General features: G+C 35.7%; 3 protein-coding genes across 4 annotated transcripts in view; all 3 read right to left on the bottom strand.

Moving 5' to 3' along the window:
- LOC108578481 overlaps positions 1 to 1,251 on the bottom strand; it is a 35,590-nt gene extending 34,339 nt beyond the window's left edge. Inside the window, exons 1-2 of the mRNA XM_017941829.1 lie at positions 1,232 to 1,251; positions 1,092 to 1,145 (exon numbers count right to left, since the gene is read on the bottom strand). Coding sequence (XP_017797318.1) covers positions 1,092 to 1,105 — 14 coding nt within the window. The 5' untranslated portion in view covers positions 1,106 to 1,145; positions 1,232 to 1,251. The remainder of the gene's footprint in view (positions 1 to 1,091; positions 1,146 to 1,231) is intronic.
- A 4,098-nt stretch (positions 1,252 to 5,349) lies between these two features.
- LOC108578496 (microtubule-associated protein RP/EB family member 1) lies at positions 5,350 to 11,015 on the bottom strand. Of its 2 annotated transcripts, XM_017941844.1 has the most exons (7): positions 10,614 to 11,015; positions 9,910 to 10,202; positions 7,340 to 7,571; positions 6,952 to 7,008; positions 6,346 to 6,437; positions 6,117 to 6,272; positions 5,350 to 5,822 (listed from the first exon to the last, which is right to left on the bottom strand). In XM_017941844.1, the coding sequence occupies exons 2-7, from the start codon at positions 10,174 to 10,176 to the stop codon at positions 5,754 to 5,756; spliced, it is 873 nt and encodes a 290-aa protein (XP_017797333.1). In that variant the 5' UTR covers positions 10,177 to 10,202; positions 10,614 to 11,015; the 3' UTR covers positions 5,350 to 5,753. The 2 variants fall into 2 exon arrangements, with proteins under 2 accessions (XP_017797333.1, XP_017797334.1); XM_017941845.1 differs by lacking the exons at positions 6,952 to 7,008; positions 7,340 to 7,571 and adding an exon at positions 8,456 to 8,723.
- Positions 11,016 to 11,330: 315 nt separating this feature from the next.
- Positions 11,331 to 13,388, bottom strand: LOC108578509 (spermatogenesis-defective protein 39 homolog). The gene is made up of 10 exons (XM_017941861.1): positions 13,343 to 13,388; positions 13,175 to 13,251; positions 12,910 to 13,066; positions 12,603 to 12,784; positions 12,389 to 12,525; positions 12,294 to 12,321; positions 12,088 to 12,232; positions 11,774 to 12,000; positions 11,526 to 11,702; positions 11,331 to 11,456 (listed from the first exon to the last, which is right to left on the bottom strand). The coding sequence occupies exons 2-10, from the start codon at positions 13,247 to 13,249 to the stop codon at positions 11,331 to 11,333; spliced, it is 1,254 nt and encodes a 417-aa protein (XP_017797350.1). The 5' UTR covers positions 13,250 to 13,251; positions 13,343 to 13,388.
- Between the last annotated feature and the right edge of the window lie 14,434 nt (positions 13,389 to 27,822).

The raw sequence follows: 27,822 nt of genomic DNA, 5'->3' as shown, positions 1-27,822 counted from the left end.
AATCTAACATAATCCAATCCCAATTTCTATTTAAAACAACGAAACTGAACAATACTCTAAGAATATACTGACCAATAAACAGTTACGAAGTAAATACAAAGAATTTAAACATTCCTTTTGTGTTTACATTTGCTCTATATTCCATTCAGGGTCAGTACACTTCAGGATTACGGTTCAATTTCAGATTACTAATTCGCATATCTCGAGAACCAAAAGAAACCGCCGTAAAATTCAAAGCGTGTGTTACTTATTAGAAATGTACCCTCTACAATATATAATATATGTCAAAAGAAAAATGATTCCTACTGTGTAAGTTTTTGTCAACTTTTGCCTTTATTTTCTATTAAAGCTAAATTTTGTATTATTTGCAAAAGTTTTAAATAAAACTACGTATTTTTATTTCTATTATATCATTCTGTTATTTATTATTTTCTTGTAACTATTTACTAAAAAGTACATTTAATACAACAGATAAAGCGTACTGTTTGTTAATTATTGACTAATTATAACAGCGTAATTAGAAGTAATTAAGGACATGTAAACAAGTTGCTAGACATAAACATAAAGATAGTTCTTTGCGAGCCGATTCTTTTTCCATCGTACTGCTCAAAATATATCGTTATTACTTCTATACGTTTAGTTACTTCTAAAAATATTCATGATATCAACTAACCATTGAACACAGCAAAAATATTCATAATATTTATATACATGAAAACACATCATACTATACGAAATTTTTAAGTACAATAAATGAGTTCATAACAAACAAGTTTCATAACAAAAACGTATCAACCCAATACTTTTGTAATTAACCGAGATACATCCCTAGAGAGTGAATCTTAGTTATTATAGTGTCCGAATGTTTTTGGAAGTAACACACACACCAGATAAATAATTAATCAAAACTTTTACTTACTCGCACGTAATGTGTTTACAACCTTTGTAAATAATAAACTTATTGTATATTAAAAATAAGCACTTCCAACGTTAAATTAACTTCTTTTAATTCAATTTTTATATTATTAAATATGATTTAAAAAAAGATCGAGATCATACTTTCAAACCTAACATGAAAAACGAGAACTCACCGAATTGTAGCCATTGAACAATCTGTAACATCGACCAACGCTGCTCGCGACCAACTACGACCAGAATTACCAGGAAGCTTCTTAGAAGCTTGTTTTTCTGTTGTTTGTGTCGACGAGGGCAAAAGAAATCAAACGGTTACCAAAATCAAACGATCTTTTTCAATTCGAAATTCTCCAGTCACCCCTCGAATCTACTACCACTTCATCTTAAGAAACGAGACTCATCTACTTGTTGAATCACCCCCTTATTATTTTTAAGGTTAACTTGCTTCGTTCGTTGGACAATAATTCATCAGTTATAAAAATTGATTCAATTTTGTTAATTCTTCGTTCATGAGAAGAAAAATTACGGTTGATTATAATTTTAAAAGTTGATAAGAGAAGTAAGAATTAATAATTATTGTCAAGAAATTGGCTAATAATAATGTAGTAGTATGGCAATAAACAAATAAAATGAAACTTATAAAATATAGATAAATGGATACATAATTTTCAGATTACATTGCATTATAGAAGGTTAATTCGACTAGAATAAAAGATTCTGTCGAATTATTTTTTAAGGGATAGTAGAAATAAGATATTATTTAAAATGTATAGTAGGTTCAGCTACAAGCTTGTTACACGAAAAATATCAATTGCGAATATTAAAGTATAAGATACTTTGACTCTGCATTTATTTTACATGTTTTAAACTTTATTGTAAGAGGAATTTAAAATTGTTGTTCACTTATTAAAGAAGAAAAGTTGCTTATATAAATATATCATTGTTATATTAAGTCACTATGAAACGTGAAATTCACTGTTGTGAAAAGAAATATTAACATACAATCTTATAATCGAAACAATGAATGCAAATCACTATATTATTTCCAGTTTCAACTTAAAAACCTTCTCTAAACCATAAAAACAGACCTTCACCCACGAACAAACCACGTAATATCAACCAAAGGAACAAACTAAACAAGTCGGAAAACAGGAAAGATCGTTCTCGACCAAAAACTACAAAAAGAAGAAAAAAAGAAAACGAAACAACTGACGATTATTTTCGAACGAAACACAAAACTATCCCCCGACCACGATCCGTCAAATTAATCAGCTCGTGATATCGAACTCCATTCTATTCTCCACCAGGGTTTCTTACACCAATCTAATCGACAAACTCTATCAAACGGTCACGGAAGCTTGTTAAACGCAGGTCGAAAGGCGATTGACTGGCGCAAGCATTCGAATCGTATCGTCGACGAAGACCGCAAGATCTGCTGGGTAAAAATCGCATTATATAATCCCGGTTCTCCTATGCACGCTTCCTGTCGCGAGAAACCGCGAGAAAAATCGAGCAAAATGAACGAGAAATCACGCTCGTCTGATAGATCGATGGTCGATCTCTCACCTGGTCAAAGATGGCGTCAATAGAGCGCCGCCTTCTTCACGAGAAACTTCCTTTCCCCTTTTCGCGCCACTCGAGGGTCCTTTAAGGCCGATCCTCCTGTGCAGGACGATAGTAAACGTACGCGACACACACGCGATCGGGGTTTCAAGAGCGGCTCGCGGGAACGACTGACGATGGAGAAACGCTCATCAGCGAACCTTTGCCCGACGTCGTATCTCTGTGGTTTCTTCGTGATCACGCACGTTCATGGTCAGCCAGCACCACAGAGGATCGTTTCTCCTCGCTGCTTCGTACACTTGTGGATGATCGGTTCATATATTCTGTTGATGCTATGATGCAACGTGGTTAAACGGACACGAAACAGTCGTACTCCGGTTTTATCTGACATGGAGACATCATTCGCGTAATTTGAAGTAGATGCTGGATGCTGAAGATTATGCGTGTTTAATTAGACGATTTTTCTTGAGAGAGGTTCATCACCGAGGCTAGGTCGCCTGAGGTTTGATGGTCGATCGCAAAGATTTTAATTTGGTTCTTGGGGAATAAATATTGAAGGGTATTAGGTATAAGTATACCGATGGAACTATTTGTTGGATGTAGTTTGATGTTTCATGATGGGTTGAAGAAAGTAAGTATATTTCTTACAATTAGAGAATAGATATAGGAGGTTTTTGTATGGGTAGGATCACTGTTACAAAGTTTTTATACACCAATTTTTTATAAAATTGGTATCAAAAGACACTGAGAATGAACACAGCATAGAGAAAAAAGTAATGAACACTTTTTTATTCTATTATTCGTTAGCACAATTGAAACAGTCATTGAAATTGCAATTTGATAGCAAAATTGCAATTTATATTTATTATATGGCATTCTAGAGTTTGTACATATATGTTACACACCAGCTTCCATAGATAACAATAAAAAGTTATCTGAAAGTGTTTTTTTGATGTTTTGTATCATGTTTGTATTCTTTTTTTTTTACGTGTGGCTCATTATCTATCTTATAAAATACCTCCATTTCCTGATAGTTTCAAATTTTAATGGTACAGACATTAAAGTCAGCCTGATAAGAAGTATACAAAAAATTGAACAAATGTTTAATCGAAATATAAACTAAAATAATACGAACTGGAATAAATAAAAAACACTTAGATCTACGTTTTACAACCATAATGTAACAATGAGTAATTTTTAATCATCACAAATTGACTAAGCTGTATTTTCAATATGTGATATTAAATATATTTTTGGAAAATCTTACATGGCACACATTACGACTTTATAAGTAATTGAAAAAATTGATTAAAAAATTAAAAAATATTTTTGAGTATCTTCTGTTCTTGTATAAAATATTACATGAAGATTTTGTAATTTCTTCTTAAATCATAATTCGCATGCCGAGAAATTAAAAAAAAAAAAAAAGGAAACATGCAATGTTGAATCCTATTAAACGTTTATTACCTCACCATTAAAATTTCAATTTTGAAACACATTCGTGCGATGGATCGCTGTATACGCACAAATAGAGCAATGAACGTAGCGCAAATTAAAACGCGTCATATCTCTCTCGCTTCCTCTCTTCCATATTTTAATAAGTTGTTACACGTAATCAATGCGAACATTATATCCTAATCGTAACAATAATCGACGCATTACCTTAACATGTAAATCCGAGTTAATTCTTACACAACCTAAAAATCGAACGAACAATTTGTAGTTCTTGCAACTGATGATTGAATCTGATAACTTCAAATAACACACATATTCAGCTATACTACACACGTATGCAAATTATGCGCATACAGTTTCGCTTACGTCCTCGATTCGCTCGTTGTCTCTTTCACTCACTTTCGACCACACAATTTTACAAATGTTTTATTCTTTTTTTTCTTTTTCTTTTACTTTTATTCTCTCAAAAGCGAAGCGCTCCCTTGCGCTTGTAACGTAAGTTTTATCGATCAATTGTCGTAGTGCTCGGAGATACACTTTGCGTTTGCTCTCTAATAATTCGAGGATTTCCTCTGTAATCTCAAGTTTATCGCTGCTTTTTAAGGCCATTCTCGTTCTGAAAGACGGATTGTGAAGATGCGAAGATGATCGTGTCCTACTATTTACGCTGCGAAACCTATAAATCTGATAATGAACCGGGTGCGTTCAATCAAAATATCCAATCTCCAAATCGAACCACCTTTCGCATCTCCAAAATTCAATTACGGAAAAAAACAGAAGTGAATATCAACGTCGTATTTATTTGTATTATACTATTTCTCGAGAAACATGTGCTTACTTTAAGCATCCAAAGACCACAACATTGTCGCTCGATATTTTTTCCTTTTTTTCTTTTATACTTTAAACCGCAATCGTGTCTACGAGTTATACGATTATACGATGGAAGCGTAACACGTGCTCTTCCATTGTGACAGAAATTACGTGTATATGTATAAAAAAAAAAAAAAAAAAAAAAGAAAAAAGGGAAGTATGTATAAAACGTGAAATTCAATTTTATGCGTTACAAGGATCAGCTTCGATCTACATCGTATCATTTCACATTTATGCTCGGGTGAAAATCAATATTTTCAATGTTAACACACAATCAATTGTATCGTTTGCTTTGCGTCGCAATTGCACAAGGTAAACGGCTGGAACGGGTTTGAAAACAGCTCTACTATAGATTATGCGTGAATACAGTCTAAAATTTCGGAGAACTACAACAAGGTATGAAACCAATAAAGATTTCATCTATTTATCGGTAAAAACGTAGTGCATTTACAAACAGAAACACTCACACGTTAATGAACATAGTTAACATAAGAAAATCACTGTATAACAAAGTGGACGCAGATAACTCGTGTCGAGTAACCGCGGCTAAAACATTTTTCCTCTTTTTTTTTTACTTTTCTCTCGTCGTACTTTTGAAACTTGTCGATGTTCAAAGCTCTACCGTTATCTCAATTACGATAAAGAACTATGACAATATTGTAAACTGCTAATTCTGCTTTTCATTCTTAATAATTACTTGTCGTAAAGTTACAAGTTATTCAAGTGCATTATTCAACGTACTTTTCTATCCTAATTAGACGTGCGAATCTTTTAATGAACTCTCGGTGAACTTTGTAACGAAATGAAGGCGCGAAATGCTTAAATAGCTATACAAAGTAGCTTATTAATTATGCGAAGGGTACTGATACTGGCTCACAAACAGAATAAACGGAAACGCACTTGGACAATTTGCTGACATACTTTTAAAATGATTGTACAAAAGTGTGAAGTTAATATTCTTCTTCGTCGTCGGGCGCAAGACCGTCTCCTTCCAGGTCTTCGGGTGGTGCAAATCCTTCCTAAATAATCAAAGGAACCAACGAGTGTAATATAGAATCAAATCTATTGCCAACCGTAACTCTTCAAGTGCCAAGATGAACATGACTTTCCGAGTAAAAATAAGCCGAAATTTTGAAATAATTTTCTTTCATCTGAAGATTGATTTTTGAGAAAAACCACTAGCAAATATCTTCCGAGTACACGGATGATGTTTATTGCTCGATTTGTGCGTGTAAAGATTAGTAATTTTTTCATGGCTACGAACAATCTTCTCGCATAGCGCTCAAAGTGTTAAATATAATATTTGTGGATACCTCTGTTGCATAAAGGACTTCTAAGATTTTCTGTACTATTGGTGGAGGGTCGCCATTATCGCAGTCTTGGCACATCACTTCAATATCACGTAACTTTCCAAAGTAAAAATCTCTTTCCTTCTCCAATCCCTCTAGTGATACTTTTAATTCCATCACCTGCGATAAATTATTGCACACCATGTAGATACTGAATTATTATCATAAACAATGTTCTTAGTTTTTTTCATACTTGTGCATTAAGTTCTTCAACTTTTCCAGAATCGCGGTTTCCAACTCCTCCTGTTTTCGCTGGCGGACGATGGGCTGGAGGAGCTTTGTTAACTAGATTTGAAATTTTGATATGTCATTTTTTAATCTTTCCTGTTTTACCTAAGATTATGTCTACAGATGCAGTATGAGATTTGCCATATTTACATAGACAGTAAAACTTACAAGAGGATTATAACTATTTAACAACAAATCTACTTTAACATAAAAAAAAGTACTGTGCAAAGGTTTTTTAACAAGCAGTGTAAAATAAATGAATTTGAAATATGTAAATAATTTATATAGTGAACTGTACAATAGGGAAAATTAAGGAGCATGCACTAAGGCAGTTATACCCAGCACTTGTAATTAGCAAATAAATAAAACAAAATCTACATAACATTTTATGAGTAATTAAATGAAGGATGGACAATCAAAATTATAAATTATTTCAACAAGTTAGTTTTTTTGTTATTTTAATGATCCTAACAAATACTTCGGATGGGTACTCTCCCTTAAACCCTTTAATAAGAAAACAGAAAGAAATAAAGGAAACGAGCATAAAAATATTGAAAAAAAAAATAATTACTAAATTTGTTTATAGACTTGGCGTTAGCTGCAGGTACAGGAGGCAAAGATCCCTCACCTGAAGCAAAATTTTCTTCTTAAATTATTTGGACACGCATGCCCATTGTTTTTTTTTTTTCAGTATATACAATTTACATCAAGAAAATTCATATACAATAAAATAAATAAATATTTGGTAATCAAGTAATTTTGTTTGTATTTTAACAAATGTTACTTTGTAATAAGCAAAACCAGACCATGTTGATTCTAAATTAGAAGGGAGTCAATGTTAATTTCGTGATTCGTTATTCTTTAAAAAAAAAAGTTACTTTTTCAATCATTTTTCGCATTACGTTTAGCGGTGTAATTTCAAATTATATAAAAGAAAAAAAAGTTGTGAAATAATGTACCAATGCGAGCGGCTGGTTTAATCGGATTTACATCACGTGGTGTGGTGCGTTTTGCATTAGTGCCATGCGGTGCATTATTTCCACCACTACCCATGGCCTCTCCTCCTCGCATAGCAAGTGCATCATATGGCTCCATTCTGGAGTAATTTGCATCAAAGAATTTCTTGAACCACTGCAAAAACTCAAAGTTGTCTTGGAACCTGCCTTTCACCAGCCTATCAATTGGAACAATCTGAAAATGATTGCAAAAAGCATGTGGAGCAAAATAACAAAATAACTGAAAAATTAACATAACAAGAATAAACTTAGAATTGATTTAATAAAATCTGTTGACAATAAGTATCAATAATTTTTAATGAAAACTTTAAAAGAGAAAAAAAAACGATAATGAAACAGATAAAAAGAAAAGAAAATAACCTTAAGGATTTTTGTAATGGCTTCATTATGTATATTTATTAACAAAAATGTATAGCACTGAATTACGCATATATTGAATTTTAAATTATGGTATATTTAATATATTGTAATAAAATTGTATAATGCATATTATATCATCCATTAATAAAACTTCTATCTCCTATATACAGTATGGAGATTAAAGAAAATCCAGTCTGTTCTATTCCTCTGAGACAATCTGTTACCCCCCACTTGAATGTATTTATAGACTGTTAAAAATAACAGTCATGATACCATTCTACCACTATAGTAAATAAGTGTCTTAGAAATTTTATTCATATGCTGATTAACATGAACAATGAACTACTTATCTTTCAAGCATGTGCAACATTTACTATTGCAAAATCAAACATAATGGGAAAATAAAAAGTTAATACCTACGTACATCTAAAATAGATAAATGATACATAAAGAGACATTGTGCTGTAAACTAATATCAATTTGTGTAACTGTACACTTTTATGTGATTAAAATTGCAAAAGCAAATGGTGCTTTCTACTTTACTCTAGATATACATACAGAATGCTTGATAAGTGCAATTATGCATAATCATAATAAATTTTTACATGGCAAATAGTAAAAAAATATTTCTTATTGTATAAGTAGAAATATATGACATGCAAAAAGCAACACTATTAGATTAACACCATATTGCTGTACCCTGCTGTTGGCGAGGGACAATGTTACGTTGTTGCAAATGCTTTTGCTGCATTTGTGTTGGCTTTGTTTGAGGTGGTAAAGGTACCAACTGAGGATTTGACAAATTATGGGTTCCATCAACACCAGAACCCAGTGGTACTAAACCACGAGCTTCATAAGCATCGTATTCACGGCCATCATAATTTGCATCAAAGAACTTCTTGAACCATTGTAGAAATTCAAAATTGTCTTGAAAGCGGCCTTTTACTAACTTGTCCACTGGTATGACCTGAACCATTTTCATAACAATAGGATTATGATTTTGTGCATACTGCACATTATACAACACACTTTGCTGTGAAGCAACATGATTCCATGTCTTGACACAGTATCTTGTTTCATTGCTTTAGCTTACCTTGGCACTAGTCTCTCATGTCATTAATACCTACTTTAAACTATTATATTTTCTAACTGCTCTAACAAATCAGATTTTATAAATATAAGTAACACTTTTAATTTTGATAGTATTATTGTCAATCCCACATTTCCTGATTAAAATTATTGTCACACAAAATACTAACAAGGGGAAGGCAAGACCTTTGGGTCAGCGATTTAGTTAAAATTTGGAACATTTATAGATCTCGTTCTCCTATTCACGAATATATACCATTATAGGGGCAGATACTCAATAGTTTTTAAGATATTTGCAAATGAAATTTTCTTATTCCCATAAAATAGAAAATGCAAGTTTGATATAACGTAAATACCAACCGCCGATGTGGCATGTCGATAGCAAGTTAAACTTGTAATCTGGTCACTAGGGTTCGATTCCTTTTTTTTTTCTTTTTTTGTGGGGGAAATCCTCATGTATGGTTTCTATATTATACCATTTTATTTTCAGAGACTGTTAACGACATTGGCCTTTATTTATTATACACTTCTTTTTATCTTTTCATATAAAACGTTTGTGATAAATATCATTATTGTATGTACTAATGTAAAGGTTTCAATATATATTTTCTGTAATGATATGTATCATTTACAAAATTATATTTAATTATATTAAAATTTCATATTTAAAAATAAAAAATGAGATTGATTTCATTAAAAAAAATTTGTTAAGTATAGGAATTGAACCCTAGTGTCACCGAATTAAAAGTTTAACTTGCTATCAATACACTACAATGACAGTTGGTACTTATAGCAATCAAACTTGTATTTTCAGGGAATAAGAAAATTTCAATTGCAAATATCTTAAAAACTATTGAGTATCTGTCCCTATAATGGTGTATATTCGTGAACAGGAGAACGAGATCTATAAATGTTCCAAATTTTAACTAAATCGGTGACCCGAATGCCTTGCCTTCCCCTTGTAAGTGTTAAAATATCTTAATGATTAAGATTTAAAGAAATCCTCAAAAATATTATTCATCTTTCATCTAGGATTCATCAGTACAAATGTTTGTGTTACTTACCTTATCTACATTCATCTTTTTGAAACCACCTTGCAAAATTTTGAAATTCTGTATGTATTCATGCTCGAGGTTAGTCTTGAACTTAACCCTCTTCAATGGTACACTTCCAGGGAAAAGCATATCCATGAACTGACAATAAACTGCTCCAGTACATAGTTCTTCGATCTTAGTGAATGATGATTGCAGACAATCATTTACCCAGGCCAGCATATCATGTCGACTTAGGTTTTCGGTTGTCACATTTGTTGCATAAACATTAACAGCCATATTGGTATTTTCTCCTTAATTAGTAGCTAAAATATAATGATTCACCAGTTTAAAAAAAAAAGTATAATAGAATTGTAAGTTATCAACAAAATGGTATAGTGTAAAAGAGATATGATACATATAGAAATGATCGGTTCAAAAGTCACGAAACATAGTGACTCGATGTAACAAAAGTATAAGTTAATTGCGTGGCGATTACTGATATCCCTTAAACGACTGATCTCGAAGTAGACTTAAAAGGAATAACATTCCATTCACTTTTTTGGCTTGAAACACTGACCGTCGACATATTCGGGGTTCTTTCTTCGACGTGCCACGATTTCAATGCATGCTTATTATCGCAAGATATAACACTGGCCATAGGTTCGATGCTTAAAATCGCGTTTTAAAACCTATGAAACGTTTTTAATCATTAAAATGTTCATACAATAACTTACCGAGTATCGTAGAAACACCGTAACACCAATCGGGAGTGGTTCCCGCACGCAGATGACAAATGTATACTAGATCGTTCAAATGCGCATACAACGGAAACTTCTAACGGTTCCTTCGACAACGATTGGACAATGCACATGTACCACACTAGATTTCACCGAAAAATCGTACGATTTCCACAGGAATCCTTCTTTTACGCTTTTTCTCTAGCGTATTTATTTTTACCGCGTACCAGCTTCAGCTATTCCGACGAATCGACCGCGTAGCAACAAAAATTTCACGCATCTGTCATAAGAATTAACAAACGAACACAATCGTACTCTCTAGAGATTTCAGTCACCGGTATGTGGGTTCGTTGCTCCGAGATACGTTCAAAATCGAAGAATTCGCGATATCCGTTAACAGGGGAGATAAAACGTTTAACCCTGACTCACAAGGTGTGTACCATTTCGTGAAGGCTACTTTGTACTCGCCAATCACAGCGATCGTCTTGGACAAGAACATCAGACAAGCAACTGTCGCGAATATTACTATCTTTCCGGTCATCCACTATTGGTACTCGCGAAACACTTTTATTTAATACTAATGCAAATGAAATAGTTCAAATATGCAACACATTTTGTAGGAAAATAAACGGACATTCATTGTATAAATGTACGGTTCTTTTTATTTTCATGGAATAAATATTTTTAAATATAGCACAATAAATAAAATAAACTTTAGCTCTTCCATTTCACTGATGGTAAGCGTAGCGCGCTTTCCGCATAGAAATATTCTTCTGATTGAGGTTGTAATTTACTTTTATATTCTATTAACGCAATACGATCTGCTTGTTGAACAAGTATCTACAACAAAATGCAATATTAATATACGAGTTCAATCCGTTGCAAAAATTTAAGCATATGTTCACTTACATCGATCGCTACTCTAAAACAATGCATAGTTTTCGCTAATTCCAATCGTCTTTCGATATTATCAACAAATTTTAAATATTTTTCAAGTATCTCAGAAGGTGCACTATTTTTGTGCAATATTTTTAGTACATCTTCAATAGGTAGATGAATTTGTAACTTTTTGCTCCCTAACCACCCCTAATATAAATTAATATAAATTATTTCTCTGATTGAACTTCAATGTAAAATGTGCTATTCATTAGTGTCACCTTTGTTAGAAGTAGTTGATCAACATCATCCCATTCACTGGCTGCAGCTCTAACTTCTAATGCAACCTTTTGATATTGTCTAGGAGACACATCATGCTGTTGAGATAAGATTGTAGACATTAAACGTCTCTCTGGCCCTTTACACATATGTCTTAGACAGTTAAGGACAGACGAATTCAGTTCAATGTCTTCATTTCCATCCATTTTTTTTACTGTTATTTGCCACTCTGATAATATATTAATATATTTTCATTTAATATATGATTACATTATAGCTTTTTTAAGTATTTTAAGACTCAGAAAGAATAGATTACCAAGTAATTTGATATAAGATTGAACAAATGAAGTCTCTTTGCAATCAGCTAAATTTAAGAATTGTGTTTCATAAATATTTTGAAGTTTGTTTAACAGTCTATTGGGATCTCGAGTATTCTTTATAATAATGTGCAAAGTTTTCATCTAAAACACAACAAGTAGAATAGTTTTAGTGAAAAATTAAAAATCTTATATGTAAACTTACTGCAGCATCCTTTGATTGCCCTAGCATTCTGTAAAAGAGTTAAATTAATTAGAAGGAAAAAGGTATGCAGGTAATAAGTGTATAGTAATACATACGTTAAAATATCAGTAATATCATTTAACTGTAATCTTATAGAAAGATATCTTATGTACATATTGACTGCATCTGGTCTTTCCGCTAATATTCTTTGGACTAAAGTTCTCTTAAGAGTTTTTGTAAGGAATAGGATAATCTAAAACATTTTCTTTTAGTATATGTGAAAATAATTTGAAAAGAATACTTTGAAAATTGTAATTATACAAAAATTACTATTAAAATTGTATTTCCATCTCCACTTATTATTGCTGAATCTAATAAGGCAGTTTTGCTGGCAAGTGATTTGTATTGATCCAAAGAATATGGTTGGCCAAGTAAGATTTTTCTGAGAGTTACGTCTGGTTGTGAAATACTTGTTTCTGAATGGAGATTTTGTAATTTATCTGTTGCCAAAACTATGGAATATAAAACATTTTTATGCACAAACATACTTTTGATGGTGCTGTTAAACATTAGTAATTATAAAAATTAAAGCTACTGCATTGGGTATCTTGATTTATATATGACTTTACTGACATACTGCAAGAAAGTGTTTTTTCCGAGATAATAGATAACATAGGTTTAAGTGGCTGATAATCATTGGTGGTTTTTAAAGGGCCTTCTGATGTAGATGTGTTTGAAATACCAGCCCATAGCTTATCTGTATCAGTCTTTGATACTCCAAACAATTGATCCACCTATATTATTATTTAATACAGTTAACACTTCAAATTTAAAAAAAGAAACGGAAAAACTAATGCAAAGTGGAATTATTATTAAATTAACGTTAATTTTGTTAACTTAACCTCATTGTTTTCGAAACAGAACGATCGTTTTTCACTACTGTACCAAAAGTCTTCATCATCTTTAGCAGAAGTCATGTCTATAATGTTTTATGAGCGATAAATATCTATTAATTGCACTAAAACTTTAAGTATGAAATGCTTGTTTTAATTGGATTTTTTACGACGTACATTTGCTTATCGATAAGAAAGTACTGCTAGGGAGCTAGAAAGATGGCAGTCGGCTCTGATTGGCCTTAGTGCAGAAGGTCAACTTTCGCGGTTAGGCACATAAAGATGACCCGCATGCACTTCCCTAATTGGCTGAATGGTCATATCACTAGTTGACGCTTGTGGGCAACGCGTAACAAAGAAAGCGATCAAGACGCATTGGAACTGAGTGAGAAGCATTGTTGTAGACACAGATCTTTATTTTTTAATTACACGGCAAAACCTATCAAAAACTTACTAATTTTACGTCAGTTTACAGTACTTTTATCTTTTCATGCTTGTACATATTAAGGATATGTTCAATTTCATGAAATATAAGTAGAAATAATCGTATTAGTAGAATTTCCGTATTTCTCTCGGATATTAGAATCCTACTACTATGCCAGCGTGTGCCGTGTTTGGGGACTTCGAGAGAGTCAAAAGTGGAACTCCTCCTGCCCCTGTGACGTCACGACTGATATCTTCTCAGATCCCAACAGTACTACAAGATATAAAATTCGTGATTAGATATGTAGAATAAAATGTACAGTAGAGTTTATAATTAAACATGTTTTCATTTAAATTAAATAAGTTACAGGTTCAACCTTTTTATTATTTGAGATTATTGAAGAAATACTGCCACAGACGACGTACAGGATAGACCTTACATTTTATGGAACTTTTTTTCCAGGGCTTTAGGGCCGAGAAAATCCTTACCATTTCCGTGACGCTATCAACGTTATCGGTTCAGTATACACAGAATAAGGTTACAACATTAATAGTGGTTGGAATTAGAATTAAACGTAACTATGAAATTTCAAATAAGAAAGTAACATAATTGTTTATAAGTAGATGATTCATCACATGCGCGTGTTTTACTGCTGTCAGAAGATCGTGAACAATTCTACCCACGTAATCTAATATATGTATGTATCTTTATATGCAAATTGAATAAAAGAGGATTTTTTACATCTGTCGATTTTATCATCTTTGATGGTTAGATTGTTTGTAATTCCTAAACTCACCGCTTTATTTCGTAGAGGGCATAACAAAAAACTCTGCTTTTTTACACTATCGGTATTTCAGAACACAAGAATACATTAGGTGCAAAGTCTATCCTACATCTCGTCTGTGAAACTACTATAAATTTATCATATTTCATATGGTATCATAATATGGATTTTAGAAGTTTATACATATTCATATTGTTATAAAATTTAATGTAAATAGTGAAACTTCGTAACTTGATCAAGTACTGGAAAATTTTTCAATATTAACTATTTTGATATAGAAAATTATAAAAAGATTTTCCCACGTGATATCCCTGATTAGTTAAAAAAAATTATTCTATCATGAATGAAATTATATGTACATAATAATTTTAAACTGCTTTAACAGCAAATATTCACATGATTGTATCGTTGACTATATTTTGTATGTAATAAGAATAAAAATATGGTTTTCGGGGTGTGAAAAGATATAAACAACTTTCAAACGAATCGGGAGGACCTCTGGCGTTCATATTAGTTATTCGTTCAAATAGATAGGATAAGGCCCGATACACACTAGCTGTCCGCTCCCAGTCCGGTCAAATATTCTTCTATGGTTTAGAACGTACCCATTCACACTACGGGTAATGCTCTGGTCACGATCCGATCACGGTCCGGTTTCGTCCCAGCAATTATCTTTGGAAAGAATATTTTATCACCGGTTATTTCATTTCAATTTCGATTTGGATGAAACTTAATATATTATAGTCTATTTTTTTCTTTCATTCGCATCGCAAAAGATAGAACTTTCTAAAAATATTTTTAATTTTGTTGTACGCACTCCTTTTCAATATAAAAATTGTAAATAAATTTTTGTTTCGCAGAAACGAACCCTTACACTCGTTTTTAAAAATCTGACAAAAATATTATGTTGTAGTCTATGTGAAATGATGATGAGTTTATGTCGTCATTTTGTTGGCTTCAAGGTTATTAACAAATGATATCATGTTGAAAATGGCGAAAAAGCGGATTTTTAGCCAAACGTATATGTATAAACTAATTTATATTTCGAGAGCAAAGCGGGATTGGACAGTGACCGGACCGGGAGCGGACCGCTAGTGTGTATCGGGCCTAAAAGTACAGAACTGGTGGGGATAGCGACGGCCAGTTAGCAAAGCGAAGTCCCGGTCAGCTAACGCGACAGTACTGTACTACATTAGTATTTTATCGTTTAATGTAAGTGTGTAATTCGTTTAAAAGTTTGTTTCATAAGTGTCCTTTAGTACAAGTTCCAAAGTCAGTATCCATGTACTATTTCTACAAATAAATCTTCAAAAATCTGACGACTTTCTGGTCAGTATATTACTAATCTAAATATGTATTCCTTGTCCTTGTTACGAATCGCGATGTGCTTGTTGCGAAACCGATAATGGTCCCTCTTTTTGAGTCAGACCATTTAAGGAATCTACTCGGGATAGGGGACTCAGGTAGTGCTCGGAAGATAGACTATTAACGCACAACAGTTTGCTGTTAAAACTATGTATTTGTGAATGAACGTGAACAGAGCGCGAAATGCCTAAGCTTACTGATCGTAACTATTTTGATATAGAAAATTATAAAAAGATTTTCCCACGTGATATCCCTGATTAGTTAAAAAAAATTATTCTATCATGAATGAAATTATATGTACATAATAATTTTAAACTGCTTTAACAGCAAATATTCACATGATTGTATCGTTGACTATATTTTGTATGTAATAAGAATAAAAATATGGTTTTCGGGGTGTGAAAAGATATAAACAACTTTCAAACGAATCGGGAGGACCTCTGGCGTTCATATTAGTTATTCGTTCAAATAGATAGGATAAGGCCCGATACACACTAGCTGTCCGCTCCCAGTCCGGTCAAATATTCTTCTATGGTTTAGAACGTACCCATTCACACTACGGGTAATGCTCTGGTCACGATCCGATCACGGTCCGGTTTCGTCCCAGCAATTATCTTTGGAAAGAATATTTTATCACCGGTTATTTCATTTCAATTTCGATTTTGATGAAACTTAATATATTATAGTCTATTTTTTTCTTTCATTCGCATCGCAAAAGATAGAACTTTCTAAAAATATTTTTAATTTTGTTGTACGCACTCCTTTTCAATATAAAAATTGTAAATAAATTTTTGTTTCGCAGAAACGAACCCTTACACTCGTTTTTAAAAATCTGACAAAAATATTATGTTGTAGTCTATGTGAAATGATGATGAGTTTATGTCGTCATTTTGTTGGCTTCAAGGTTATTAACAAATGATATCATGTTGAAAATGGCGAAAAAGCGGATTTTTAGCCAAACGTATATGTATAAACTAATTTATATTTCGAGAGCAAAGCGGGATTGGACAGTGACCGGACCGGGAGCGGACCGCTAGTGTGTATCGGGCCTAAAAGTACAGAACTGGTGGGGATAGCGACGGCCAGTTAGCAAAGCGAAGTCCCGGTCAGCTAACGCGACAGTACTGTACTACATTAGTATTTTATCGTTTAATGTAAGTGTGTAATTCGTTTAAAAGTTTGTTTCATAAGTGTCCTTTAGTACAAGTTCCAAAGTCAGTATCCATGTACTATTTCTACAAATAAATCTTCAAAAATCTGACGACTTTCTGGTCAGTATATTACTAATCTAAATATGTATTCCTTGTCCTTGTTACGAATCGCGATGTGCTTGTTGCGAAACCGATAATGGTCCCTCTTTTTGAGTCAGACCATTTAAGGAATCTACTCGGGATAGGGGACTCAGGTAGTGCTCGGAAGATAGACTATTAACGCACAACAGTTTGCTGTTAAAACTATGTATTTGTGAATGAACGTGAACAGAGCGCGAAATGCCTAACCTTACTGATCGGAAAATTGTGTGTGGTGTCGTGTGGTGTTCGCTATTTTATAAACTACGTGTATGTTGTGATTGGTGGTATGAAAACTGTCGTAGGTGGTGGAAGTGTGTGGTGATTGGTTTTTTCGGTGCGTTTGGGGTGTGTTTGGTGGTGGTGTGAAAGTGGAGAATTTGTTCTTACATCTGTTATATTGCTTGTCGAAGGTCTGTTTATTATCTTAGGTCATGTGGTGTTCAGGTGTAAGAGGCGTCGAGTAATTTTCGTGCCGGCTAAGACCTCGCTTTTTTAGACGTGCTGGTCTATCGGGAATATGTACCGATGTATTGTTCGGCTCGTCGGTACGGTAGGATGTGACATCCTAAACCGCCATCATTACAAATTCTATTAAATTCTCTTTTGCGTATATTTTTGTAAAGTCATTAAACACGTTCCCTTTTTATGATCAATTCAAACGAAAATGTGATTGCGGTGGTGGAAATAATTGATTAAGCGCCATACAACATACGATCTATTTATTATTTACAACAACGTACCAATGTTACACAAAATGTACCACATCGTGTTTTTATTTATATCACTTATCACACAATTTACAAAACGCCGCTCATTCGCTCGCCATTTAAGTTCAGCTTGATAAATGGACTGCATTTAGAACTCGTTCTCAACGTTTTCAATGAGATTTCATAGTTTTTTTCTTACGCGAGGGGCGGGGAAATTGCAAAAACGCGTCAGACATTTGTGAAAATGAGTTCTCGAACGCGCACATTGCCTTGTTCCATCCGTAACGGAACAATACGAAATCAGAGCGGTTTTAGGTCACGGTCGACTAATTATTTTTAGATAGCTCTTATGACGCGACAGTTGCCGGCTTCAGTTTTTTGCTGCCTCTCGCCAGCGGGAGCGGAACCGATTTCAAACGCATGCGCACATCCAGGCGAGTGTTTGGATTCACACGAGGTAGCCGATGACATATTATTGCTGTCTTGCTTTGACTCGATATCGTGACGTCATCAGGGCATCAACCTCGCCAGGTGATCGACCGCCGAAAATCGGTCGGTTATCTACGAATTTTTCAAACTCCCCCGTTCGTGGAATTTTCGGTGGCGATCCAATAAACTAAACCCAAAACTAGATTAACCTACTCCAAAGATTCAATACTCGTGTAAACGGCCTGTAAGAATGTGATCGTAAATTACACGAGTATCGAACTAATTTTCAAGTCCAATATAACGTTATAAAACCATAGAGATACCTATAAATCAAGTTACGTTTAGCGTAACAGTAGATACCCATAATTGTAAAAATTATTTGGGGATTAGTATGGTTACTGTATAACGTTAAATTCAATCGCTGGTAAATCCACCTCAGACTTATTTAGCAGAATCTTACCGATAAACTAAATCCAGTACTAGACTAACCTACTCCAAATATTCAATACTCGTGTAAACGGCCTCTAAGAATTTAATCGTGAGTTACACGAGTATTGAACTAATTTCCACGTCCAATATAACGTTATAAAACCATAGAGATACCTACGACGATCTTTCGTGCAAATCATTCGAAACAGATTTCTCGATCATTCGGTACAGTCCTTTCGAAAATCAGTTCATTCGAGACGCAATCAGTTCGCAAACGTTCATGCGAAAAACAATCATTCTATTCGCAAACATTCGTCCGATATAGTAAATAAAGATCATTCCGCTCGCACCGATTCGCAAACGTTGCGAAATATTTAGATCGCAGTCGAACCATTCACCCAAGATTAATCTGGCGGGTGAAGCCGTGTCCACGCGACCGAGACGCGACCAGTCTTGTGTTTGTTATGACCCCAGAAAAAGAGACATACGACTCATTAAATCCATGAAAATTATTACTTGGATCTTCGAGTAATAACTCTAAGACTTATCTCCCCTTGGTTTTGGGACCTTGGATAATTTCTTCCTTTCTTAATTTTGCTTTCAAAGTCCATACGTCCTTGAGAACATGACGAGCACCAGCAAATTTGCGTCTCATCCCATCGAGATGGAAGACACAGCTTTCACAAAGTCAGGATCAGACGAAGAATGGAGCGAGAAAGAACAAAATTCCGTTAAAGTACTGGGGAGAGGATCCCCACAACACAAGGAACGCGTGGGAGCAGACAGAGCTTAACGGACACGAAAATGCCGAAAATCGAGGACGTTTTCACCGCGGCAACCAGTTTGAGTCTACGTCTAGCGCAAGCAACCCACGTTACGCGAACCGGGCCATAAAAATCGCTGACGCCAAGCACACAGACCGTAGACCAGAGAGGAAATACGAGCAGAGAACGAATACATCGCGAAGTTCTCCGCCGTCTTCGCGTAGAATTAAACGGTGAACTTTCGCGATAAGGACGAATTGCAGAATCAATGGTCGTCACCCCGAATTAATAGACGGCAAACGCTCGTATCTGCAACACCGGGACGCACTGCGCGTATCAGTGTCAGAAATTTCTGGACAGGCGGTAAGCGAACGTGTACAGACAGCTCGAAAGGCGAAAATCTGCCTGAATTGCCTTCGTCCGGAACACTCGACAAACGAATGCAAGGCAGGAAAATGTCGCGTTTGCAACGGTCGGCGTAATACGAAATTGCATCAGGAACTCACGTCGCAAACGGAAAATCCTTCCTGACTGGAGTCATGCGAAACAGACGGACAATCATTTCAGACGCTAGAACATATGACTCTACTTTCTGTCGAACCAATGGCAACCGCGATTATTTACGTACTGGACCGCGACGGACAGACGATACCATGCCGGACGCTCCTGTTAGGTGTACAAATAAGTTCGGTGCCTTTACATTTAATCAATTGTGATTCTGTTTCAAATTACAATTTTTTCCCGCCGCTTTGGGATTTTAAAGCATCAATCTTAACCTATTAACCCTTTCGCGACTAGCGCCGGTTATATCCGGCATCCACTAAGCGCGTCGCCTTAACCACTCAAAGTGAAGATTTATTTTGAAATACAGAACAAGGCCTCAACAACATTCCCTTTGTCCAATACACCCTTAAGTCCTCTGCTGTTCCAACGAAATCCTCTAAGATTTAAAAAAAAACGCGAGACACTCTTGATGTGTATGATGTGCACTAATGGCACGACGACCCGTTCCTTAGTGGCGTACTGATGGCTAGTTCCGCCGTCGAGAAAGGGTTAAACGCACTATGTAACTTTACTCTAATTGGGACATAACCTCAAAAAACCAATAGTTTGCATCATGGCGTTTCAGAAGAAGCATATTAGGCACTGTATTCTTTTCGCGTTCCAGTTGAAGAAAAATGCTGCTGACGTTGCCGACGTGATTTGTTCTGCATTAGGCGAAAAGGCTGTGACCCACAAAACGTGTAAGAAGTGGTACCAGAAGTTTCGTAGTAGGAATTTTGATCTTACCGATTCAAAACAGTGCAGGACGAGGAATTGGAGCAGTTATTGAACGAAGATCCCTGTCAGACGCAGCAGAAACTTGCTGAGGAACTTGGAGTATCTCAACGAGCAATTTCTGTTCGCTTAAAGAAGCTTAGGGGAATACAGAGGGCAGGCGGTTGGGTTCCTCGTGTGCTCAGTCCCGAAAGCAAAGTGAGACGCTGTGACACGGCAATGTCCCTGCTCTCACGATTCAAACAAAAGGACTTCCCTCACAAAATTGTAACTGGGGATGAAAGGTGGGTATTGTACGACAATCTCAAAGGACGTAAGTGGTGGGTTCATCCGAGTGAACCATCAACATGTACTGCTAAACCGAACATTCGCGCTAAAAACGTGTTGCTGAGTATTTGGCAGGATTTCGAAGGTGTCATGAATTACAAGTTACTGGAACCTTGGGAAACGGTTACTGCTGAGCGTTGCCAGCCAAATGATTAACTTGAGTGACGTAACTGAACAGGAAAGACCTTTTACCGGTAGTGGAACCGGGCAGGTGATTCTGCTTCATAATAACACACGGCCACATACGGCGAAAGCGACACTAGAAGTCATTTCTTCTCTGCGGCATATTCCCCAGATATGACCCCCTCGGATTACCACCTTTTTCGGTCGATTCTCACTTCAAATCACTCGAGGAAGTCGAAAGAAATCTCATTGACTTTATCCAATCAAAACCACCATCATTTTATCGAAACGGGATTCACCAGCCACCCGAAAGATGGGAGAAGCGTGTGAGAAATAATGGGGAATATTTCGAAAATTAACATGTTCTCCGTTTCTTTTTTTTTATAAATAAACAGAAATCAAGCTAAAAAGGCGCCGAATTTATTTGTACACCTAAGGCCCAATGTCCACGATGGACATATTACGTCAGAGACGCGTACGCCCAGCGTTGTGGGCTACGTTTTCGTTCTGTCCACGATGCGTCGCGACAGAGACGCGTATGCGACAAAATATCGCTCAGTGCTGTGTAGCGTATGACACGTGGACTGCAAGGTTTGCGTCAATTACGAAGATGGGCCTTACGTTTCGTGTACAGACGACCACGGCAACGTACGCTTGGCATCGTGACGAATGCATGTCGCGACGATGACGCTTCGTGGACAGAGATATCCACTGTTCCACATTTGTCGCAGCACTGAAGCGTACAGCAAGCGATTGTTTCGTCGCGTACACGTTTCTTACGCGACACATCGTGGATATTAGGCCTAATAGATGCGTGTTCAAACTAGGGGTGTGCGGTCCAATGCGTCGGGCACCCGACTGTTCGGGTCGGGCCGGCAAAAGTCGGACGGGTACCCGTGACATACACAGAATCATCTGCTGATTTACGGTAAAATTGAATCCGCTGCTAATTTTTTATAGATTTGAAATTGATGTTGCGGAGATCGATAGTATTTTACCTTAATTCGATTAAAATTGCTAACTTTATTCTGGAAATGTTTGTATAACTTGTAATGCACAGTGATTCGAAACATTTGGCCGGTAGTGTATGTAGGAATATTCGGGTAGCCCGATACTTTTGGTCTACCTGACGCTTCGGGTAGAAGCTGATTTCATAACCGGTTATTCAAAAAATCATAAGTGTAAATCAGAACAAATTACATTCGTAGTACATATATATATTTTAAATATACATCAAAATTAATAGCAAATACTTTTTGTAGCTTCTGTATGTATTTCACGATTTTACATTGTAAAGGTAAATTTTGAAATTGGTGCGATTAGTGGAGGAAAATTGTACCTACGTAGTTTTAAAATATAGCACTTTCTTTTATATTTTTAACATTACAAAGTACATTTTCATCTGGATGGAACATACATTTGCAAAAATTTTAAGAACTGTCTCACTTAACACGATGGTGGTCCCGATTGATGCGACGATGTCTGTCAAGAGACACTTGAGGACACGCATGCGTTGAATGGGAAAGGATCACTATAATTCCAATCAACGTGACGAATACGTTTTTTCTTTCATTTAGCTTACAAATATTGAGTTCGTCATCGGGATTTTGTTCACTGAAAAAACAAATCGAGGCAATAAAGACTGTACATGGTGTTACATTTATACGCGAACGGTGGAATATCTCGCGAGGGATTGAAAGTATAATAAAAATATTCTTACAAAAGTCGTTTTGACATTTATAGATTCTCTATACTATACTTCAACATAATTCAATACATCCTTGTAAATAATTGCATACATACTCAAAATATAAAGCTTGAAAGTGAAAATTCTAAATGGTGTCCCAATATTTTTGTGACTGACTGTATATGCATACCGAATGTAATATATTCGGACTTAAACTACGATTTTGTGAATAACCGACTGTGAAATCGTAGTATAATAATATTGAGATCCCGGATCAAATCCGCCCCAGTTCTTCCAATGCGATCCGAATCGTCGGGCTGCCCGAGTATTCCCATGTCACGGGTACCTTCCCGAGTCCGTAATTTCGAGTACCCGCACTCCCCTAGTTCAAACGCGAACTTCGTAACAGCACCTTCCTACTAAAACACAATCCGTTGCCATAGAAGCTTAGAATAATCTCAACACAATAACGAACAAACTCGTTTCCGCCACCATCAAATCACGGATCACAGAATATCAACGGACCTTGACGTTCTTCACGATAACGCAGATTTCAGGCCGGTTACTACCTGACATACAAATTGACCGTTCGCGATTAGAAATTCCGTCGATCCACATTTTCATAGACCAGCATCGATCGATATGCTGAACGGCACCGGAACCGTATCCTTGTGTCCCAGCCAATACGATATTTCTCCTCGCAACGGACCGGATCTCATCCTCCAGAAAGCGCAGCTGGGATTGATCATCAGGGAGAGCGTACCAACAGCTGTACAACGCACGACGCGCAAAACATTCATCTCGAATTTGGATTTAGATATGAAGAAATTCTAGGAAGAGGAATAGGGAACGCACACGCAGCATCTGTCCTTAGAAGAGCGCAAATGCGGGGAGACCACTTCGCCATCCACGTTCAGCAGAATGACTCTGGACGGCGATTGCGATTACCTTAAGATAGACAACGATATATGGCTTCAATGAGAACCGCAAACAAACTTAGACATCGCACATCGTCCGAAATCTAACGGAGATTGTGGTGAAACTAAGACAGATACCGATACAAGCCTTCGATACACGTAGATTAACATACAATCGGGAAAACCGCCGAAGAGAACGATCCAGTAGAGATCACCGCCGCGAATCATTCCGTTGCGTGGGATACAACAGAAGAACGCTACGACTCTAGCGCAGTAGATACGAACCAGTGTAAACGCTTTAACACGTTCAATACCGCCGCGAATCATTCCGTTGCGTGGGATACAACAGAAGAACGCTACGACTCTAGCGCAGTAGAATCTACAGCGATACGAACCAGTGTAAACGCTTTAACACGTTCAATGCCACGCTAATTTTACATGGCTTGCCCGTCTGGCCAGCATGAATTTCTTATTATGCGTTATTATGGTGAAATATTCTTTACAACGGACAAGTTAAAGTGTGTAATCATGTGTGACGCATTTATCTTACCGGGGGTCACCGGTGACCCCCACGGCGCTGAAATGCAGTTCTTTGTTAAAAGTAACCTTGGCTTCGCCGGTCACCGGTGACCCCCATGGCATTCAACGTGTTAAACGCACGATTCAAAAATCGTATTAGCAACGGCAAACGCGAATGTCATCGACGTTAAGGAACAACCGCGACCACGTCAGGTACGGTTAGCTTCGGTTCCTCAATCGCGACCTTCGATTGGCGGAACCAGCAAAACGCTTAGTCCATTATTCACTTGCGGACGAACAAGGTCCATGATCCTAGTAACGCTCCAATATTATCAGACAGAGCAGAAGTATTATCCTTTAAAGCCGATAACGACATTCAGCATGAGATGTCTCGGGACAAGATAGCATCTGAATTTCTGTCGACAGGAGGCAGATATCAAAATCAAGTTACTTTTTTTTTTTAAGTAACGCTATATTTTTCTATTCTTAATATTATAGCGTTTGCGGAGAGGAATTCAACGAAGTGTCAAATGACACTAAGTCATTTTATTTTATGGAAAGTTGTAAAATCGTGGAGAATTTGTATTAGTAGCACAGTCAAGGAGGGTTTGGTTGGCCTAAAGCGTGACACATGTTGACCTGACTCCCCGATTTTTCATAAAGCGAAATGATTTCGTGCGGCACATCGCTGAATTCGTCTCAACAAACGCTATCATATTATGAATAAAAAAATACAGGGTTCCATTTGAAACAATTAACTTGACTTTGATATTTCCCCCAGTACTGCACCTACAGAAAAATTATTCATACCACATAATGTACCCCTTCATATCCAACAACTTTTGTACGAACATTATTTTCATAGCTTCAATTCCTCATAAGATATTCCACCGTTCTCATTTAAATGTAACACCCTGTATGTAAGTACTTAACTTTATCGCCAAAATGTGTGATTATCGATAAAATAAAGCGTTCGTTAAAGCATTCATTTTAGTAACATTTCGAGAATTAAATAGAAACTAAAAGAGAAACACTATTCTGAAGATATTAGGATTTGAAACTTCGTGATTCAATTCGTAATTTCAATTCTCGACGCTAGAAAGTTTCGTAGTAATATCCTCAAAGAAATTCGTTCATTTAGAATATAGTTTCACTTCGTTAACGTAACATTCTAAAAAATCGAATAACTGTACACGTTTTAACGAGTTCGAAAGAAACTTCAACGTTAGGTCGTTCACACCTATGTATATTGTCGATTATGCCTTAGTGTTTATCGAGAGCCTGTTAGTAAACTTGCCATCCAACCACCCGGTATTGAAATCCGTCGATTTTAATACCGGAATCATACGTTAATTTTACATTTTCTTAAAATATTAAAACATTAGCAACCATTCAGCTAAACAACGATAAAAAAGACTCATTGGGAGTTACGAATAAAATCATGTTCTTACATTACTTATAACAACGAAGCACGATGAAATTCTTAACAGATCGAAATCGAATAAAATTCGCCCATCACTCGAACGGACAGTAAAATCGTTTAAAAACCACTTAAAATATCCCGCGGGGATTCTTATTTAAAACAAGAAAATCGTACGGCTAACTTTCTAATACGGCCCATAAACTCTTGTCGAATAAAACTTTAAAAGATCGTGTGTGCGACCGTGACGAATGGACGTGTTTTACGGGGTTCGTTCTCGGCCACTAAAATCTCGCCTGCGAGAAAGAAACGTAGTTTTAAAATTCGAATAGAAAGACTTTTGCGCCACGCGAACCCTCGATCCGTGTTTTAATATTTTAGAACATGTCTGAGTGCTTTCCATCTATCCTCTGTTTATTTCTTTCGAAGCTTTTGTCGATACTCACAAGTTCAGCCTATAATTCACTGAAGCGAAGCCCATTTTTACTTCTGGTCTTCCGTACAAAATGAAAAACGATATCTTTCGAATTTTCTTCGTAGCTTTAAAATTTTCTGCTTCGTCGATCATTGAACTCTTTTTTGACAATTAATTGGAAGAAGTATCATCCTAAATATAAAATTATTCTTCTAAAATAAGGTAATGAAAAGTAATTTTTTTAGTTGTTCTTTTAAATTTTGATTAATTTGAGATAGATGAAAATCACGCATTTTTCTCTAGGAGTAGACACACAGATGACGAGCATGGACAGCCGAAAAGATGGACGGATGGCTGTTACGATGTTCCTCTCGTTCTTTCTTTTTTTTTTTTTTTTTGTGGGGGTTAAGAACGAGTCTGGACGATTTATGCCTTCGAATTAGAACGCAAACCCTGCTCACCATGGTTTTTTGATTGCACTTCACCGACTGTAATCGCTGCGCATTGTACGGGGTTTCTTGTGAACAGAAGATCGTGAATTATATTTCGTTCAACCAAGTTCTCGTTGTTCTTGATTAAAAATATTCATTTCGACACATCTCGTAACAAGTAATTAAGCTTCTACCTTTGACATAAGTTAAAAAAACGAGGGATTAAAACAGTTATAAAAAAAGAAGTATTTTTAAAAAGCAGCTTAACATTAGAAAAAAAATTGTTCAATCTTTTATAGTGATTTCGAAGTATTATTGGGATTAAAATTTGAAATTAATAAATTTTTAACAAACAACGAGTACCGTGAGTGGATCGCGATGTTTTTCTTCAAAATTGTAATCGGTCAGTGTGTATGCGTGAAGTTGCACATAAACGATATCCATCCATACACATGAATGTATACATATAATCTGCACGCGCACCTTCAACTGTGCAATGGACAAGCGTGTGTGCGTGCAACACGCACAGTAGAGCTACGCGTGAACGCGCCACACGCGCGAACACACATAGTACAGAGACGTTCTGAAAAATCTCACACCTCGAATCGAAGACGCTGTTGAGCTCGATAATTACTGTTCTACCGACGCTGCGCAAATTTTCTGATCTTTTATTATTCTACTCACATACACACTCGTTTATGCATATATACATATACATAATTATGTATATTGATCTAAGATTTATGCAGAGTGGACCAGGTATCACGATCACTTTAAGTACACCTTATTTTTTCTTCGGGAAAAGATACACTGTCAAAGAGTGGTAATTTTTGAAATTTTTAAAAAATTAATGCTTTCTAAAGTGATAATACACATGCAATGACTAACTTTACATCTAATACCGACTACAACTTTATTGCATGAAAGTTATTTCTTGAAATATTTTCACTAATTTTTAAATCCATTGTAATTTAATATTCAAAATAATTTCAGTTTATTCGTTTCATGACCATGATATATGGACCACCCTGTATACCGATTAGACAAAATGGCGTAGTCTCTCTGCATAAATATATATTATATATATTTATATGTATATATAAAAGTAACTCCATAACATATGATAAATCGTATCTTTGTTTGGCACATTTCGTCAACTATAGGATCCATACAAGTACACCTATTTAGGTACACATACGCTTGTATACTTGCCATCTGGTGTATACGCGTATGTATGTATAAATATATATATATATCATATCATATATATACCAGCTCGCTTTAATCTCTAATAATCATATATATATAATAGAATACATACAAATATTCCATCGGAGTAACGATAG

Source organism: Habropoda laboriosa, unplaced genomic scaffold (genome assembly GCF_001263275.1).
Source record: "Habropoda laboriosa isolate 0110345459 unplaced genomic scaffold, ASM126327v1 scaffold38, whole genome shotgun sequence".
Classification (NCBI taxonomy): Eukaryota; Metazoa; Arthropoda; class Insecta; order Hymenoptera; family Apidae; genus Habropoda; species Habropoda laboriosa.
The sequence above is the reverse complement of the archived record's forward strand: the minus strand, read 5'-3'. Positions and strand labels throughout refer to the sequence as shown.

Bases quoted from the DNA above. Each gene is read 5' to 3' on its own strand.
- LOC108578509 (XM_017941861.1), bottom strand. From the start codon at position 13,249: ATGACTTCTGCTAAAGATGATGAAGACTTTTGGTACAGTAGTGAAAAA. The intron at 13,067-13,174 runs GTTAAGTTAACA...ATAATAATATAG, and splicing joins TCTGTTTCGAAAACAATGAG to GTGGATCAATTGTTTGGAGT. The intron at 12,233-12,293 runs GTAAGTTTACAT...GTTGTGTTTTAG, and splicing joins GGCAATCAAAGGATGCTGCA to ATGAAAACTTTGCACATTAT.
- LOC108578496 (XM_017941844.1), bottom strand. From the start codon at position 10,176: ATGGCTGTTAATGTTTATGCAACAAATGTGACAACCGAAAACCTAAGT. The intron at 6,438-6,951 runs GTAATTATTTTT...TTTCAAATCTAG, and splicing joins CAAGTCTATAAACAAATTTA to TTAACAAAGCTCCTCCAGCC. The intron at 6,273-6,345 runs GTATGAAAAAAA...AATTTATCGCAG, and splicing joins TTGAAGAACTTAATGCACAA to GTGATGGAATTAAAAGTATC.